The sequence below is a fragment of the Histomonas meleagridis genome (genome assembly GCF_020186115.1).
Source record: "Histomonas meleagridis strain 2922-C6/04-10x chromosome Unknown contig_41, whole genome shotgun sequence".
NCBI lineage: Eukaryota > Parabasalia > Tritrichomonadida > Dientamoebidae > Histomonas > Histomonas meleagridis.
In genome coordinates this window covers 227,046-244,691 of record NW_027150885.1, presented here as the reverse complement: position 1 = coordinate 244,691, position 17,646 = coordinate 227,046, and the positions used below count along the sequence as shown (strand labels likewise).

The 17,646-nt window shown below is 26.7% G+C and overlaps 2 protein-coding genes across 2 annotated transcripts; both read left to right on the top strand.

Moving 5' to 3' along the window:
- Positions 1-216: 216 nt before the first annotated feature.
- GO595_006275 (Ser/Thr protein phosphatase) lies at positions 217-1,173 on the top strand (the record flags this gene model as incomplete). Its single annotated transcript, XM_067919610.1, has 1 exon — positions 217-1,173. The coding sequence occupies one exon, from the start codon at positions 217-219 to the stop codon at positions 1,171-1,173; it is 957 nt and encodes a 318-aa protein (XP_067773590.1).
- An 8,541-nt stretch (positions 1,174-9,714) lies between these two features.
- Positions 9,715-10,857, top strand: GO595_006274 (uncharacterized protein; the record flags this gene model as incomplete). Its single annotated transcript, XM_067919609.1, has 1 exon — positions 9,715-10,857. The coding sequence occupies one exon, from the start codon at positions 9,715-9,717 to the stop codon at positions 10,855-10,857; it is 1,143 nt and encodes a 380-aa protein (XP_067773589.1).
- Positions 10,858-17,646: the final 6,789 nt, after the last annotated feature.

Here is a 17,646-nt window from a genome sequence, read left to right as displayed (position 1 = left end):
CACAAATTACTTATGAGTATATAATTACTAAAATATATTGTATATAATATCAAAAATATAAAAAGATATGTCATATGATAAGCCCAAAAAATTTCGAGTAAATTTTTCTATAGCAAGCAAAGCAGGTGGCGATTGAATGGTTTATGGGTTAATTGAAAAGCTTTTTTTGTAAGATTGAATAAATTTTATATATATAACCTTCCATCATTGGGTTTGATGAATAGCACCAAAATCGTCAACCTCATTAATAACATAATTACAAAAGGAACTACTAATCTTCTCGTAAGCGAAATCGCTGATCTTTGCCAAAAAGCTTCTTCAATTTTTCTTCAAGAGGATTCATTATTGGAACTTCAGCCACCTATAAATGTTTGTGGTGATATTCATGGCGAACTAAATGACATTATCGCTCTTTTTCAAGTTGGTGGTTTTAATCTTAACACTAAGTACTTATTTTTAGGTGATTACGTTGATCGTGGGGAAAATGGCTTCGAAGTATTTTGTCTTTTAATTGCACTCAAAATCCAATTTCCTAATAACATATTTTTGTTAAGAGGAAATCATGAATGTGAAGAAATTTCACAATACTGTGACTTTGCATCTGAAGTTGAAAGCAAAGTTTCAGCATCCGCACTTCCACATTTTTACAAAGTTTTTGATTCCTTACCAATTGCCGCCATTATATCAAATCGAGTTTTTTGTGTACATGGTGGGATATCACCAGAGCTTGTGTCACTAGAACAAATCAAGTCCATCAAGCGCCCAATCAAAGTCCCTAAATCAGGTCTTTTAACAGATCTTCTTTGGTCAGATCCATCATCAGATATCGAAGAATGGGGGCAAAACCCACGTGGCTCATCATACCTATGGGGCTTGAATCCAGCCAAAAGATTTCTTCAATCTAACCAGCTTTGTATGATTCTCCGTGGTCATCAAGTCGCTGCGAGTGGCATTGACATTCCGTTTTCGCCCGATGTAACAGTTGTAACAGTTTTCACATCGTCTTCTGCTGCAAATCAGAACATTGCTGCATTTCTTAAGGTGAACGTTGACAGTACACTCGAATGTATTCAACTTCCGAAAGTACAAATGGCGAATTCGTTTGTTACTAACGAGGAAGAAGAAGAAAATGGAATTGTCAAAAACAAAAAATGTGAATATGTTTCATACTAAGACAAATATCTGTGTGTTAATAAATAGTTATTTTATTGTAATATAAATTATTTATATTTTATCTTTAAAGCAAAAGAAAATAAAATTTATGTGCATTAACAAATATATATTCCGTTAATGGAAATACAACAAACTTTCGGTTTCTCAACCAAATAGTTCGAACAGGGACAATCACTTTTTTTCGTTTAGTTCAAGTGTTGCTAAAAAATAAATGAATTCATTTATTGGTCTACAAGATGTAGTTCATATCCACAAATAATGATTTGATTCTGTGTTGTTTAAAATTTTGGAATTTTTTTTCTTCGAATGATTTGGTGCTTTCCTAAAATGCAAATGCATTATATATATTTAATAAATTAAAAAAGACTTCTAAATCATCATCATAATTATTAACAATAACAATATTTCATTGTTCAAAAATTATCTTCTTTCATTAAACAAGTACATTCCATTGATTTTTCGCAAAATTAATATAAAAAACAAAAATTTTCTCGTAACATAAATTTATTTATTTCCCCATTACTATTAAGTGCTTATTAATCAACATACAAAATATTTTTTATTTCAACTGTTCCTCCATTGCTTCTTCTGCGTTAATGATCACCAATCTAATAAATATACCCAAGAACTTCTTCGGTATCAAAATGTTTGGATAGAACATTCCGAAGTCCAATTTCTGGTCCTTTTGCATCGACACCCTTACGAACGTTGGGTTTACTATTTCCAACACTACGTGCAACTTAATTTGGTAATCTTTAAAGTCGTCGATATTAACTTCGAAAGGGTTTTCATTCCAAATGATCAAGATGAAACTCGCTCTAATGTAATCCCATCTTTTCATTTGCGAATCTGCAGAATCAGGATCCAAAAAAGGTGCGACTTGAAAATATATTTTATTACGATCATTTTCCCAATATAATGTTTTATTACCAGAAATCATTAATTTGGGTAAACCAAGGAAAGAAAACTCATTATTTATATCAGTAATTTTCCCAATACTTTTTAGGAAGGAATAAAAGTTATATGATATATCATTAATACCAATTTCTAAAATTTCCGATTTCTCTTTTTTATTAAAACCGGAATATATTATACTCACATTATAATTTTTATTTCCACTCATTTTTATACGATTTATTGAGTTCTCATTTATATCCTCATATTTAAAATTATCTAATTTATTTTCAATCCCATCAACAAATAAAAGTGATGACGGAATATTCGAAAGGAATTTTTCGATATTATTTTCATTATTATTATGATTAACATTATTATTATTATTTTCATTGTTATCATTCGAAACTTCGACTTGAAATGTTGCTAAATTAGTTGTAAATGCAAATGAATTTATGTTTTCTCCAGAACTAATTAAGTAATCAGGTTTTTCATGTATGAAATAAGGAGGCTGAAGTTGAATATTTTGGATGTTATTTGATTTATAATAATGTTTTAGAAAGAAATCAAATTCATTAGAAAAATAAGTTAAATCATTTTTAGATGTTACAACGTTATCATAAACAGCAGTTAATAATGATATACAATATTGGAAAGTAGTTTTTTCATTTTTTGAAGCTAACATTAAATCAATTGAATATTTGGTACCTAAATCACATTGATTCGAATTATCAGAGAAGAATAATGTACTAATTTTAGAGTTTACCATTTTAAGGAAATCTTCATTCTTCGATTTAATTTTATCATAAAATTGTGGTAACAATGTTAATAATGATAAAAATGATCGTTGATATGTTATGTTTAATTCTAAATAAGATTTAAAGATATCAATTAATTCTTCATTATTATCCGATAATAAAATATCATAAAGAATTAAAAGGAAAATCGTTTTATGGATTTTATTATCATCTTTTCGATGTGATAAATATTTTAATACTTGTAAAGTATTATTAATGAATAAATTATTATCCAAAAAGTTTCGTAATATTAATTTATCCGATTCATTTGGTATCGAATCAATTATTTCTTTTGGATAATTCTTAAAATTCACACATTTAGCTACAAAGTATTCAACACATAAATATGAATGAATATTAGGCACAGTATGTACATTTAATTGATTTAATAATATAGAAATAAATGGTATTAGTCCAAGTGAATAAGGACAACCTGATAAAACAGTTTCGATTGCTGAATTAACGATGTCCAAATGTAATTCTTTATTAGTCGAAAAACAATACATTTGTAATACTTTAAACCAATGTATTGATAATGATTTACTCATATAACCTTTCTTCCGTGATAATTGTACTATCTTAGAACATATCGGAAAGACAAAATTAGAATTACATTTCTCATTTAATAAAGATTCAAATAAAACAGGTAAAATTCGTCCAAATAAAAACTTTGGATTTGCTGTTTTCGTTGTATTAATTATATCATAAAAAACATTTGCTATTGATGCTGATAACATAAATTTAAGTTTCTCATCACAGACATCAATAATTTGAAATATTAATCGTTTTGCTTCTTTTTTAGGAAATCCAATTCCATTAATATCATAAAAGAAATAACATAAATTATTCGGGAAACTATAGTTAAGTCTTTCATGGACTAACATCACTGGATTATTAATAAAAACTTCGGATTCTTTTAGATTTAAATCAAATAAACTTTTAGATAATGCATATGCTATTTGTGACCCTATAACTCCATTAAACTTAATGAATGTTTCGAAACTTTCTTTGTTACTTTGTAATAATTTATACATAAAATCAAAGAATAAATCAAAATCAGCTGTTTCAATTTCCATTTTATCAAATACAATTATGAAATAAATAGGTAAAAATAAATATATTAAATCACGATTTTGTATTTGTGCAATTAATGTATATGTTAATATCTTTTGTATAAAGTTATCTTGCGTATCATAATTTAAGATTTCACGTATTAATACTCTTAATCGTAATAAATGTCCATATGTTAAAGCTAAATAATATATCATATCATTTCGAATTGTTACTTTCTTTAAGAGTTCAACTAATTGTGGTAAGATATTTAAAGCTGGTTCAATAATATTAACAAATAATTGTGCTTGATTATTTGTCTTGATATTACTAATACTACTTAAGTTTAAAGATATGGGTGATGTAGCTTTAAAATATGATAAGTATTCAGGATGCATTTGTGTGAAGGGAACGTTAATGTATAAACTATTCAATTTGTCGCGGATGATTTTCACCGAAAAAATGTTCTTTGGTTCAAACCCATCACAAGTAAATAGGGACGGGAAAAGATATTTGTAGAAAGTTATGACGTTCTTATATTCAGATGGTTCTGAAGAAGCAATTTTTACCAAGTTAAGCGCAAATTGGAATAAAAATAAGCCTTCATTACATGTAATGAAATTTTGCTTGTCATCACGATACCTTTTGAGAATGGATAAAAGGGAATGAAAAAGAATTACTTCGAATGGTTGAGATAAATCACGCCATTGTTTGATTTTTGGATAAATATAATCACTTATTAATTTCCACCAGTAATAAAGTTGTGCTCTTTCATTACACCTTGAAATCTCTTCTGCAATGAAGCTAAGTTGATGAATTAAAAATTTATTGGATGAATCTTGAAGTTTTGATTTTTTGTATTGTGCAAACGGACAAAATGAGCGTTCAAAAAATACATTCCAGTCTATGTCAGTAATGCAAGTATGATCCCAATTTTTTTCTGTCAATTTAACAAAGCTAATAAAAGCATCATTTCTAATATCTTCATCCATTCCAGGAATAACAAGATCAGCCAGAACATTTAAAGCAGCCTGAAAAAATCCAGTTGGTTTTTCACACATTTCTCTTGAAACTTCAATAATATAGTTAAGTTTGGATCGAACAATTGATTTGAAATTTTTCTTCCTTGATTTTATTGATTTTGCCATATAAGAATGAGCAAATTCACTTAGTTCTTTTAAAATTTTAGTTGGATCATCAATTTGAGTTTTTTCATGATCAATGAGTTTTAACATACGATGGAGTAAAACTAAACGTTCTCTTTGGTGTATTTAACAACAACGATTATTTTCAGTTGAAAATACTTTTGAAGACAACCGTTCCAAAATGCATTCAGTCGCCTTATCGTTCTTTTTATACAAAAATGTTTTTGGAAGGAAAGCTCCCACACTATGAATAAATCAATGTGTAAATGTGTTTAATTTTCATTTGCTTTTATAACATTTTAAATTTTTTTTTTATTAAGATATATGAATATCATGAAATTTGAAAATATGAAAAACTTGAATTGATAAGATTCTCCTACCTATTTGTTTTTATTTCTGCTCACCATTTTTTATACATTATATTTTATAAAATATAATATATTAATATTGATTACATTCCAAATGTATAAAAACTTTCTTTTATATTTTTACATCTTTAATCCATTAAGTTATGAGTGCCTTTGTGTTGGATCAATTGTTTTCCTTTTCCAATTCCTTCTATGGCCGTTGGAAAGCTTGAAAGCGGTGCTTATCAATGTTCTGACAAATTATACGATTTGTATGTTTTATATTAGCGTAAAATATTGAAAAAAACATTTCTGTCATAATATCTATTTTTCGGTCAATTTTTGATGTTTTCAGAAGAAAATTATCACAAAAAGTCGCTAAGCTTAAACCTCATTGTTCGAATGGGAAGGCATAAAAAAACATTCACACCAAGACATCAAATAATATTTGCACCGAACTTGATTTTCTATGTTTTAAATTTTTCACATGGAAAATTTACTAAAGAAGCAGAAAGCATGTTATTAGAGATTAGTAAATTAAGAATTAAATACAAAAATTCTAACAAAGAAAAGGACGCAACAGAAGGAATCGCAAAAGACAATTTATATCCTGGTTGTGGAAAGAATGATCAATGTACAAAATATTTTTCTTCTTGTTATGATAATTTTAACTTTGATGAAGAATTAAATGATATCACTGACTCACAGTTAGATCATTTCACATATGAAGATTGGGATCAATAAACAATAGGTATTATAAACATATATTATTTTTGGATAGACCCGTTTTCGCTTAAAATACTTTTACTACTGCAACAACCTTTCGATCTCAAAAGATTACTTGTAGAGTTTTGTTGCTTTTAACCCGATTTATTCGAATGAAATACATTCCACATATTCATCATTAGATCCAAAAAGAAAACGGAATCCCTTTCTCTTGCCTTGGGAAAAATTATTTTACAAAAGTATGACATTTGCTTAATTATATTTTCAAACATAGAGCATTAAAATTAAATTCGAGCTAGGGGTTGTTTGGCTGTAGTTGTTTTTTTGCCCAAGGGATAAATTGAGAAGGTTTTTGGCAAATGACATTGAAATATTCGTGCGTTTAAAAAATTCTATATGAGATATTCAATTTTCTGAATGATTATTCAAATTTTTGAATCACTCAAAAAAACCAAACCGTTGGTGTTGAAGATAGTGAAAATGCAAATTTCGTTGGAATTTAACTCTGATGTATAGGGGTGTGACTGAAACACTAATTGAATGCAATTAGTTGAAGCACAGTATTGAAACACAAATTTTTAAAAATTGATGGAATTATTAAAAATCATATGGAATTTTAATTTCATGATATTTTTCATTAATAACATCAGCATAGCATACCAATTTAGGAATGTAAAACATGGTTTTATAAAGATAGTTATTTTAATTGTAAAAAATGTAATTAAAATTGTTCTCTCTTTGATATTTATTTTAGAATTATATAAGTTTTAAAGTAGATTGCAGACATCGCAAAATTACCGAAATTTTATGAATTTTGCTGAAATTAAAATAAGTCGTATCATTGATCAATCTTTGATTTTTAAATAACCATGTACAATATTATATCTTAGTAAGTTCTAATAAATGGTATATAAAGGAAAGTTTAGCAATATTCCTTTCGATGAAATGCTGGCATTTTATTCCATTTGATTACACTATTAGAAATTTCAAACAAAAAATAAGCGGCTAATCAGAAAAAAAATTTTCTTTCAATGCAATCATGTCATCGTTCCTGACAAATTTGATAAGTTTATATATGTACCGTCAATTTTCAATTCATCGGTAAGATGGAGGTTAATTTAAAAAATTAAAACAAGGTTGTGGCATTTTTCAACGTAAATTATAGGAAAGAAGAGTTAACAAATTTACCACCAAGTCAAAACCGTAACGAGCATAGCTCGAAGCCTGTCTGACAATTTTTATATTCATTAAGCATTTCAAAAATATGATCAAGATGTTCATCCTCTTACCCTATAAAATTCAACTTGCATTCACTCGGCGAATAGTATCATAACCTTTTAATAGAAAACATTCGGAATCCGAAAATCATTAGCGTTTTGATTTGCATATTTTTGAATTTATTCACTATTTCGAAATTTAAGAAAGCCCATGTGCTATGCTGATATATAATTGCAACTGCAAAAAAGCAAGTGTAATTATTATTATGAAAATAACTTTGATATGAAAACTGTTAAAATTAATATATCCAAATAGCAAGTCATGATCATGAAATAATATTCTCTAATGTTTATATATGAGCGCGCTTCTGTAAATGCGAAAAAATTCACTTAATTATAATTTTTATCATCTTTAAAATAATTATCTTGGTTTACTTCAATGCTTATGTTGTTAGCTGGTTCAAGGTCCTTCATATTTGTAGAACTTATTAAAGTTTTTAATGAAAACAAAGTAATGATATCTTTTTATGATATCGAGTTTACAGATTTTTTCGCACTTCAATAACATATAATGGTAACAATTCATGAATCGATTTCATTGTTTATAATTCGCTAAGTTTTGATCATAAGCCAAATAACGACGATAAAGTTTACATTAATTCGAAATGACTTTTCTGCGTAACGATGGAATTTCATATGATGAGATTTTGTCAATAAGAAACTTAAGTATAAACAGATGAAAATGATGTCATACATATTGAGGAAACTTTTAAATCATTGAAAAGACTAAACACAAAGCATATGGTAACTTAACACTGCCATAGAATGCAAAAGGCATTGACATTGTCAACGTTTCCTATAAAATGCATTACCACAAAACAGAAATTAAATTTCATTAATAATATTTGTAATAATCTTCAACAATTTTCCAATTTAATTAGTTATAAATAAATGTTTATTTATTAGAAACATCTTTTATTTTTTGGAATTTTTAATATGTATTAAGTTTTGTATCTTTAATGAAATTTATTGCTTTTATTTCAAGTGTTCTTTTTACTATAAATCTAATGTAATTAAACCAAATGTTGAAACTGAACATCGTGAAGAAAATCTTTTGGCACTTTTTGGAAAGTGTCTCCGACTATGAATTACATTGCAACATTTTTTATTGTTGTCCAATCCATTATTGAATTTTTTATTTGGAAAACAGATATAACAAAAGCACCAGAAGTTGACTCAAAAATTCTGCATGTATTAAGTGAAGCATGGATATTTACTTACTTTTATACATTCGCATTTTATGCTGCTGCATCATTTATGAATCCTGGATACTTAAGTATAAATTGGCTAAGTGAAGCCTACAAAGATCCCAATTTTAAAGAGGAATTAGATGATAACGGTGAAAAAAGTTTTTGCGAAATCTGCAATATCCCACGACCACTAAGGGCTCATCATTGCTCTTCATGTAAAAAATGTGTTTTATTAATGGATCATCATTGCGATTTTATTGGGAATTGTGTTGGATATCGAAATTACAAATGCTTTTTTATGTTTCTAATTTCATTTTGCGTTCATGCAATTCTTACCATAACCATTACTTTATACTTTTTGATTTCTGATTTTATTAGTCCATCCATTATTGTAATATTTATTATCAGTCTTTTTTATTTTTTGTTATTTGGCCTACTTGTAGTGCTTCAACTAATTCCACAAGTGAAGTTTGCCACCACAAATACTACTTGGATCGAAACTACATCCAACAAAGTTCGAGATGCACTTTACCAAAGAGCAAAAGTAAAACGCATAAATCGCTATGACACAGGTAGTGTATTCAAGAACATGCAACAAAGATTTGGACAGAACCCTTTTACGTGGTTTCTTCCAATAGCAAATAGCGGAAATCCATATACGTTTCCAGAAAACCCAAAATTTGTGCCTGTGTACGCTTTAAGTTATGAAACTGTTTTCGATGAAAATGGTTATATGGATTCAGATGAAAATTTAATGCCTGCGGCGAGGTTTAGAAAACCTTTAGAACCATAAATTTAGAATTAGATATAAATAAATATATGAGGTTAATAACATTTGGTTTTTAAATATTTAATATTAAATTCTCAACGGAAATATTTTAAATTTTTTGGTCATTAGTGTTGCTGAAGTCACACATTTCTTTTCAAAATATTCTGAATATTTAATTTCATTTCTAAAAACATCACCTCGAATATGAATTATTCTTTCAAAGATTTCTTCTATAATATAAGAGAAAGCGCAAATTGTTTCGATTTTGTATTTTCATGAAATAGCTTGGGAAAATTATACACTTTTTTTCCCCAATTCCGGATTCGTCACTTTTATACATCACTTCATGGCATGTAAAAAAAAATCAAAAATCATAGAACTTAATGGTGAATCATTCTGGTTTGCTGTTCAGAAACAATTCGAATCAAATAATTTTATTAATGTTGTTCATGTTCATGATGCTATAAGATACAATCCAAAATTGTCTTCAACATTAATTCCATTTCTTACAAAACCAATTACTATATCGGTGGGTCTTAATCTAAAAACTCGGTTTGAGTTACTCTCCCCAACAGCACAACATAATTTTATTTCATTATTAGCTTTTATTCATGATGTTATTCCAGAAATTCCAGAGGTTCTTTTATCAAATCCCATTGACAAGAAAGTATACTTGTCATATACTGAAACGCCACGTCTCGTCTTTTCAAATTATGATGAACCTCAAATTCCAATTGAAGTAAATGAATCAAATGAAGAAGATAGTGAAGAATCAGAGCCAGAACCAGAAGCCATTCTTTCCGAGCCACTTTCAACAGAATTCTTTACCGATATCATTACTGCTCTTGTTAAGTATCCCAAACATTCAGAACAAATAATCCAACAATATCTTCCCATTACAACATTCCAATCCTTTTATAGTTATGTTTCAGGCCTATTTTCACAACAAATTCCTCCGTCAGTAACAATTCTTATCTCCAGATATCTTATTAAACCATATCTTTTATCGCTTCAATCATCTGCTAATCGCTTAGTGAGTGATGCTCTTCTTCTTATTGTCTCCAAATTTCCTGAGATATTTATAAAAGAAGTTGTTCAACCAATTTTTTTTGATCCGTCTTCGAAAATTTTTGTCTTTGAACTACTTCAGCGACTTTTTACTCTCCAAAGCTTTTGTAATTCTGTTCTCCCTTTTCTTTTTGATGGTCGTTCTCCTTCACTTGAAGCACCTCTTAAGAAAGAAGCGCTTCAATTCCTTACATCTGCTGTGCAAAGAAGTAAAAACATCGGAAGCGATGTGCAGAAATGCGTTTTGTTGCATATCAGAACACAAATGGGATATAACTCTATGGACGCAGTAAGACCATTCATATTCTTTTTGAAGACACAAGAATTGGAGGATGAAGAAGTGAGAAACATCGCTGAAATGATGTTGGAGCTGGTACCAGAAAGAATGAAGGCAACTGCAAAAAGCGCTTTTAATAAATAAAATGTATTTATTTGTATGTTATATCTTTAATACTTTTTGAATAAATAGAGTTAAAATATAATAATTAAGTAATTTCATAGTTTATAATATTTTTAAACATCATTCGCAAATATAAATGTATTTAGAGATGTACAACTCCAAATAAAATGTGTAAATTCTTGTTGAAGTAAATTGAGAAAAATTATATAGTAAATGAAAAAAGTGGCAAATTTTGGTTAATGCTACAAAAATATAAAGCAAATCCTCTTTTTACAAGGAGAGTATTAACTTATTTATACTGTACTTTTAGTATTTCATTTGTTACTCGTATATTTAGATTTTCCAAGCCAGGAACAATGGTACTTGATGAATTTGATTATTCTATTCAATTCTCTAATATTTCACAACACAATATTTCTAGGCCAATTACTGGAGAAACGCTTTTAAAAATACCTATTGAAATCATATCAAATGAAAAATTTACTCTTCAAATATATTCACCAAATTACAAATTTGGAATTACAAAACCTTATCTTATACTTAAAGTGGTAAATATTTTATTGTCATCTTTATGTCCTGTATTAATTTCTGCTACACTTATTCTTAATCATATTTCACCATTCATTTCATTTCTTTCTGGTATTTTACTATGCTTTGAATTTTCTTTTATAACTCGTTCACGGATGGCTTGTGTTGATCCTCTATTTCACTTCTTATCTTCATTATCATTATTTTTAAATTCATATATTCAATACACAAACAACACAACAATTTTCATAATTTTCTCAATTATCACATCTCTTTCGTTCTTTACAGATTATTCGGGCATTATAATTCTTTTCTTTTCAATCAGAACACTTTTTAGTATTCGAACAAGAAACTACAAAAATTATTTCACTTTTTTTTCCATTTTTTTGTTTTTTGTTAGTATTGAAATTGGACTTGAGATATATGCCTATAACCCTTCAACAATTTCCACATACATAAAATCACGAATTTTAACATTTATAAATTTTGAGCACCAAAAATATCCTTTTTACTTATTTCCTTTATGGAAATTCCCGCCAAAACTTTTGTGGAGTTTTGATAATCAAAAGATGAAATTATTGAATAATCCAATTGTGATTATTTTGTGTTTTTTATTTTCGATATTAAAACTTGGTAATGTTGAGTCTCGTTTTTATTTTTATTCGATTTTTGTCGTTTGGTTAATAAAAAGACCAATTTCATGTATTGATTATCAGGTTTGTGTTTTGTTTGGTATTTTAGCTGTGGGAAAAGGATTACAAACATTTCCATTAAAATATGTGATTGCTATTCTTGTGTTGATTTGTGATGTTATGGTGTTCTCTCTATGGTCGGCTTGGATTTATTGTATTAGGATTTCTGAAAGCGTCGACCATTCAATAGATATTTGGAATCATTAAAGCGATTCAAAATTTTTATGTTTTATAATAAAATATAATATGTTTTTAATATTTTTAGATGTGTATATACTCAATTTTTTGAAAATGATTTATGAGATGTCAAAAACTAATTATCTAATCGTTTTTCCAAATTATTTGCATCACATGTAATTATGTTAAATATTTGTAAATTCTATATAATTTTGCACAAGCACAAAATGATTTTTCAGCAGCAAAAAATAATCCTTCAAATTGTATCATAAATTCACATTGGCATGAATAACAATAAAAATTTAATGATAATAAAATCCATATCTCCAAGAATGAATGTAACTTAATATCCACTTTCACAAATTTCAAATATACTTCAAATGTATAACGACAAAATTCACCAAACACATCTCAACGATTCCAAATTCGACAATATTTCACTGCTAGTTATCAAACACCTCCACAGGTTATCAATATATAGGATTCTTTAGCATATTTACAACATTGCGATTGCTGAAGAAGTCGAACAGCATTTCACTGATTTTGTCACCGGCTTCAAAGAATATGTACAATTACCAAAGAGCATTATCTGTGTTTGAGGGTGAGGGAACATTTTTGAAGAAATTAATAATGGTGCAAAGACATACAACTTATGTAAATAGACTTGTGCTGCCTGCACTAACAATAACTTAGATGCGTTTTGTTTGTTAAGTAAATAAATAAATTGTAATTTTATCATATGTAACGAAATGAAATTTGTTTATTTTCGACTTGAGATTTAAATCATTCAATGGAAATTATGATGTAGCTAAAGTACTACCATCTCATTATAAAACCATATTATAAAATATATTTTTATTGGTAATATATCTTCAAGATCAATAGTTTATTCATTGAGATTTTCGTTGCCTTCCTTCAGTAATTTTACGATTTCACTATAACAATTTACATTTGCATAATGAATTGCTTTTCGGCATATTATAAATAAATTTCAAATGTTATTTTCAAATGTCAATATATAAAATTAAAAAACATTTGTAATATTTAAATTAATGTCCTTTCGTGTAAGTAATAATTTAACTATTTCAGTGTAACCATATATAGATGCTCTAATCAGTGCTGTTTCAAATAAATTGCTGAATTTTTAAATTCCAATTTTAAACCCAAAATAATATTAAAAATCTTTAAATATAAGATATTATTACCTTGTGCATTGACATTGATTTCTTTATGTTTAAGAAGTAGTCTCACAATTTCTTCATTGCCATCTGAAGCTGCATAAATAAGCGCTGTTTCAAATAATTCGAATTAATTCCAAATATCATATTAAAACATAAAATTAATATAGTAAAAATTAAATAAAGCATACAAATATCTTTGACGTTTACATCAATTCCTTTCTTTTCATCAAATAATTTAACTAATTCTGTGTTTTTATTTTTAATTAAATAAATAAGTGCTCCAATAAGTATAATAAATAATTTCCAAATATTATTTTGAAATATCAAATTATTAAAATAAATTTTATTTTGAGCATTAATATCAATTCCTTTTTGTTCAAGAAGTAATTTAACTGTTTCTGTATGACCATTTTTAGATGCCAAAATAAGTGCTGTATTAAATATTTTAAATAACTTTTAAATATTATTTTGAAATATCAAATTATTAAAATAAATTACATCTTTAACATTAATATCAATTCCTTCTTTTTCAAGAATAAATTTGACTACTTCTATTTGACCGTATTCAGCTGCATACATAAGTGTTGTTTTAAATAATTTAAATAATTTCCAAATATTATACTAAAACAGTGAATATTTAAAATAAATATAAAATAAAATTAACAAAGAGTTTTAACAGTAACATCTAAACTTTTTTGTTCGAGAAGTATTTTAACTATTTCTATATTATTATGGGAAATTGCAGTCATAAGTGGAGTTAGAAATATTTTAGATAAATACCAAATAACCAAAATAAATAGAAAATAAAATAAACAAATAGATTTAAAATTAATATTTATTCCTTTTTGCTTAAGAAGTAAATTAAACAATTCAACATATCCTTTTGTTGATGCTATAAAAATTGCATCATTAAATGTTTTCGTTAAAATTTAAATCTTATTTAATAACATCATTTGTACAAATTTCATCTCCTTTTTTCTCAATAAGTAATTTGAAAATTTCTTTAAAATCATTCTTAATAGCTATAATAAGTGCTGATTCATATCATTTAAATAATTTTCATATGTTCTTTTGAAACAAAATGCTTGTGAAACAAACTTCAATAAAAAATAAAAAACATTTTTAGCATTAATATAAATTCCCTTTAGCGTAAGAACATAATTTACAAGTTCTATATTTCCTGATTTCGTAGAATATATCAAAATTTCTCTTGAAATAGGATTATTTTGTCGTAAATATTCAACAAGATATAAATTTCCAATTTCTGCTGCTTTGTTAATGATTTCATCATTGATTTTCATTCCATTTTCTTGTAAAAACATAAAAATTTCATAATTTTGATATACAATACATTTTGTACCTAATTCATATAAATTATTAACTTTTTTAAAGTTATTTTCATAAAGATATTTAAATATTTCATTTCTATGAAACATAATTGCTGTTTCATATGCGTTTTCAAATAATGAATGGTTTTGCTCACATAAATGAATGATTTCAAGATTTCCACCTGCAACAGCATATTTACCTGTATTATTTACATTTGCATTATTTATAAGTAAATATCTAAAACATTGAATTGAGTCAAAAAATGCAGCAAGATCAATTAATGAAACTTTTTCACATTCTTTATTAATAAATGAACATCTTTCATAAAGTGATGGTTCAATTATTTGATTATAATCAAAATCTTTTTGTGATGATATTTCTTGAAGTTTTTCGATTTCATCATTTCGAATTATTTTCGCAATTTCATTCGGATTATGTCCTTCGTCAATATATTTCTTATGAAGCTCAAAATCATTATTTGATAATATTTTATAATTTTCCAAAAAAGTTGATTCTATTGCATCTTTAAGATATATTTTTTTGTTTTCTTTTAGTGTTTTATATTGAGCAAATAATTTATATGGAATATTATCAATAACATTTAAATCAACCAAATTTCGTTTAATCATTTGATTTATTAGATAATATGATTCTTGAGTTTTAAATTTAGAAATATAATTATAAAAAAAATTCTATAACTTTTGCATTATTGTTGCTAATTTCTTTTTCTTTAAGTTCAATGTCTTCTAAATAATAAAAATATATATAATTTTGATCATTTTGTGAATAAAATGACGAAAAAATTAAATTGAAAAGAAAAAGATTAAATGAATATGAATAATTCGGATCATATAATTTCATTGTTTGCAGAACTGATATGTCAAGATTTTCTTGAGTTAAATTAAATATCGTTTTCTCTATATCAGTAAGTATTTCAAAAAAGATTTTGACAAGAGTGTATCAGATCATGATTTTGCTTATCATTCAGCATAAGTTCTTCAAATAATATATTCATTTTTACATTTTGATAAAGTATACAATTCGATCGTTTTTGCTTCTCATGTGGTTAACATTGGGCATTTTAATTGTATATCCTATAAATCTTAATGAAAAATTATACAAAGCTGAAAACTCTTGGAGAAGGTACATCTGGTGAAGTTATTCTTGTTGAAAAAAATGACACAAAAGAAAAAATCGTTCTAAAAAAAAATCAAAGGTTCTAATAATTTTGAAGAAAATGAGAAAAAAGTTATCACAGAAAAGTTTGAATCTATGTTGACATTTTCTCATCCAAATATTATTCGATATTTTAACTATTTCACAGATAAATATATTTATCTAGTTATGGAATATGCAGATGGTGGTGATTTGAAACAAATGATATGTAAAACCCGAAGCTCAAAAAAATTAATTCCAGAGGAAAAAGTTATTTATTACTTCACTCAAATTGCGTCAGCAATTCAATATCTTCATCATAAAAAAATTATTCATCGAGACTTGAAACCACAAAACATTTTCCTTACAATCTGGTCAAGTAAAAATAGGTGATTTTGATGAAATTAAAATTCTTGAAACTATTCATCAAATTTGTAATACAACCACAGGAACTCGATCTTATATGTCGCCTGAACTCATTAATTTTCGATCATATGATTTTAAAACAGACATTTGGTCATTAGGATGCATTCTTTATGAGTTGTGTCAACTTAAGCCGCCATTTGATGAAAGTGAAAATGGATTCGCAAAACTTCATAAATTAATAAGTAAAGGAAAATATGACCCAATACCAGAGCAATACAGTGATGGGGTTCGAGATCTTATATCAAAAATGCTTCAAGTTAATCCAAAACGTCGTCCAACGATTGACGAAATTCTTTCGATGCCAATTATGGAAACCATCAGTTTAAATGTTATCATTTTTGGATTAGCATCCACAGACAAAATATCACTTCTTCAAAGCTTTTTGAGAATAGATCCGAATGATATTTCATTTGGAAGTAATAAAATTCGACAACATAAAATTGATATTAAAATTACTGCTTCAGATGCTCATTTTTTGTCGAAAAGAAATTATTCGAAATATGATGCAGCGATTATTTTATATTTAGTTGAAGATAAGGAAACATTTCAAGCGGTTGAATTATTTAAAAAAAATTTACTTGGAAAATTTACTGAATATTTATGTATATGTGGCAACAAAATTGGACCAAATGAAAGGAAAGTAACAGAAGAAGAAGGAAGGAGACTGGCGAATCGGAAGGGAGAAGAGTATTTTGAAATAAGCACAGCATCAGGAGAAGGCATTAAAGAAGTATTTAATAGTATTCTGCAATATAAGTTGAAACTTTATACAGATTATGAAAATGAAAATAATAATAATTCTAATGAAAATAATAATAATACTAATGAAAATAATAATAATTCTAATGAAAATAATACGAATACTAATTAATTCTTATTTACTTATTTTTATAAATACAAAAATTTAATATAAAATTTCAAACTTTCTTATTGAGAAACATTAATATATCCTTATAAATCGGTATAATTTAAAAAAATTAGGCTCATTTACTCATGCAATGCGAAATCTATAATAATGACAATTAAATTTGCGTTTACTTAAAATTCATAAAAAATAAAATAACTCATAAACAGTGGTATTCTTCATATTTTTTGTGTGAATTCAAATACGAAGTTATGAGTCTTTTCCGAAATATGAGATAATTGTGATATTTTTTGATATAAACATAAGATCAAAATCTGTTATGTGAAAATTTTTGAAATTAGGAAAACTTTCGAGGTAGATCTCTGTTATGAAAATCATTCACGTTCATCTATTATTTGCAATTACAACGTGGGAATTCTGAATGTCATAATTTTACTTTTTCAATCAAAATTTCCTT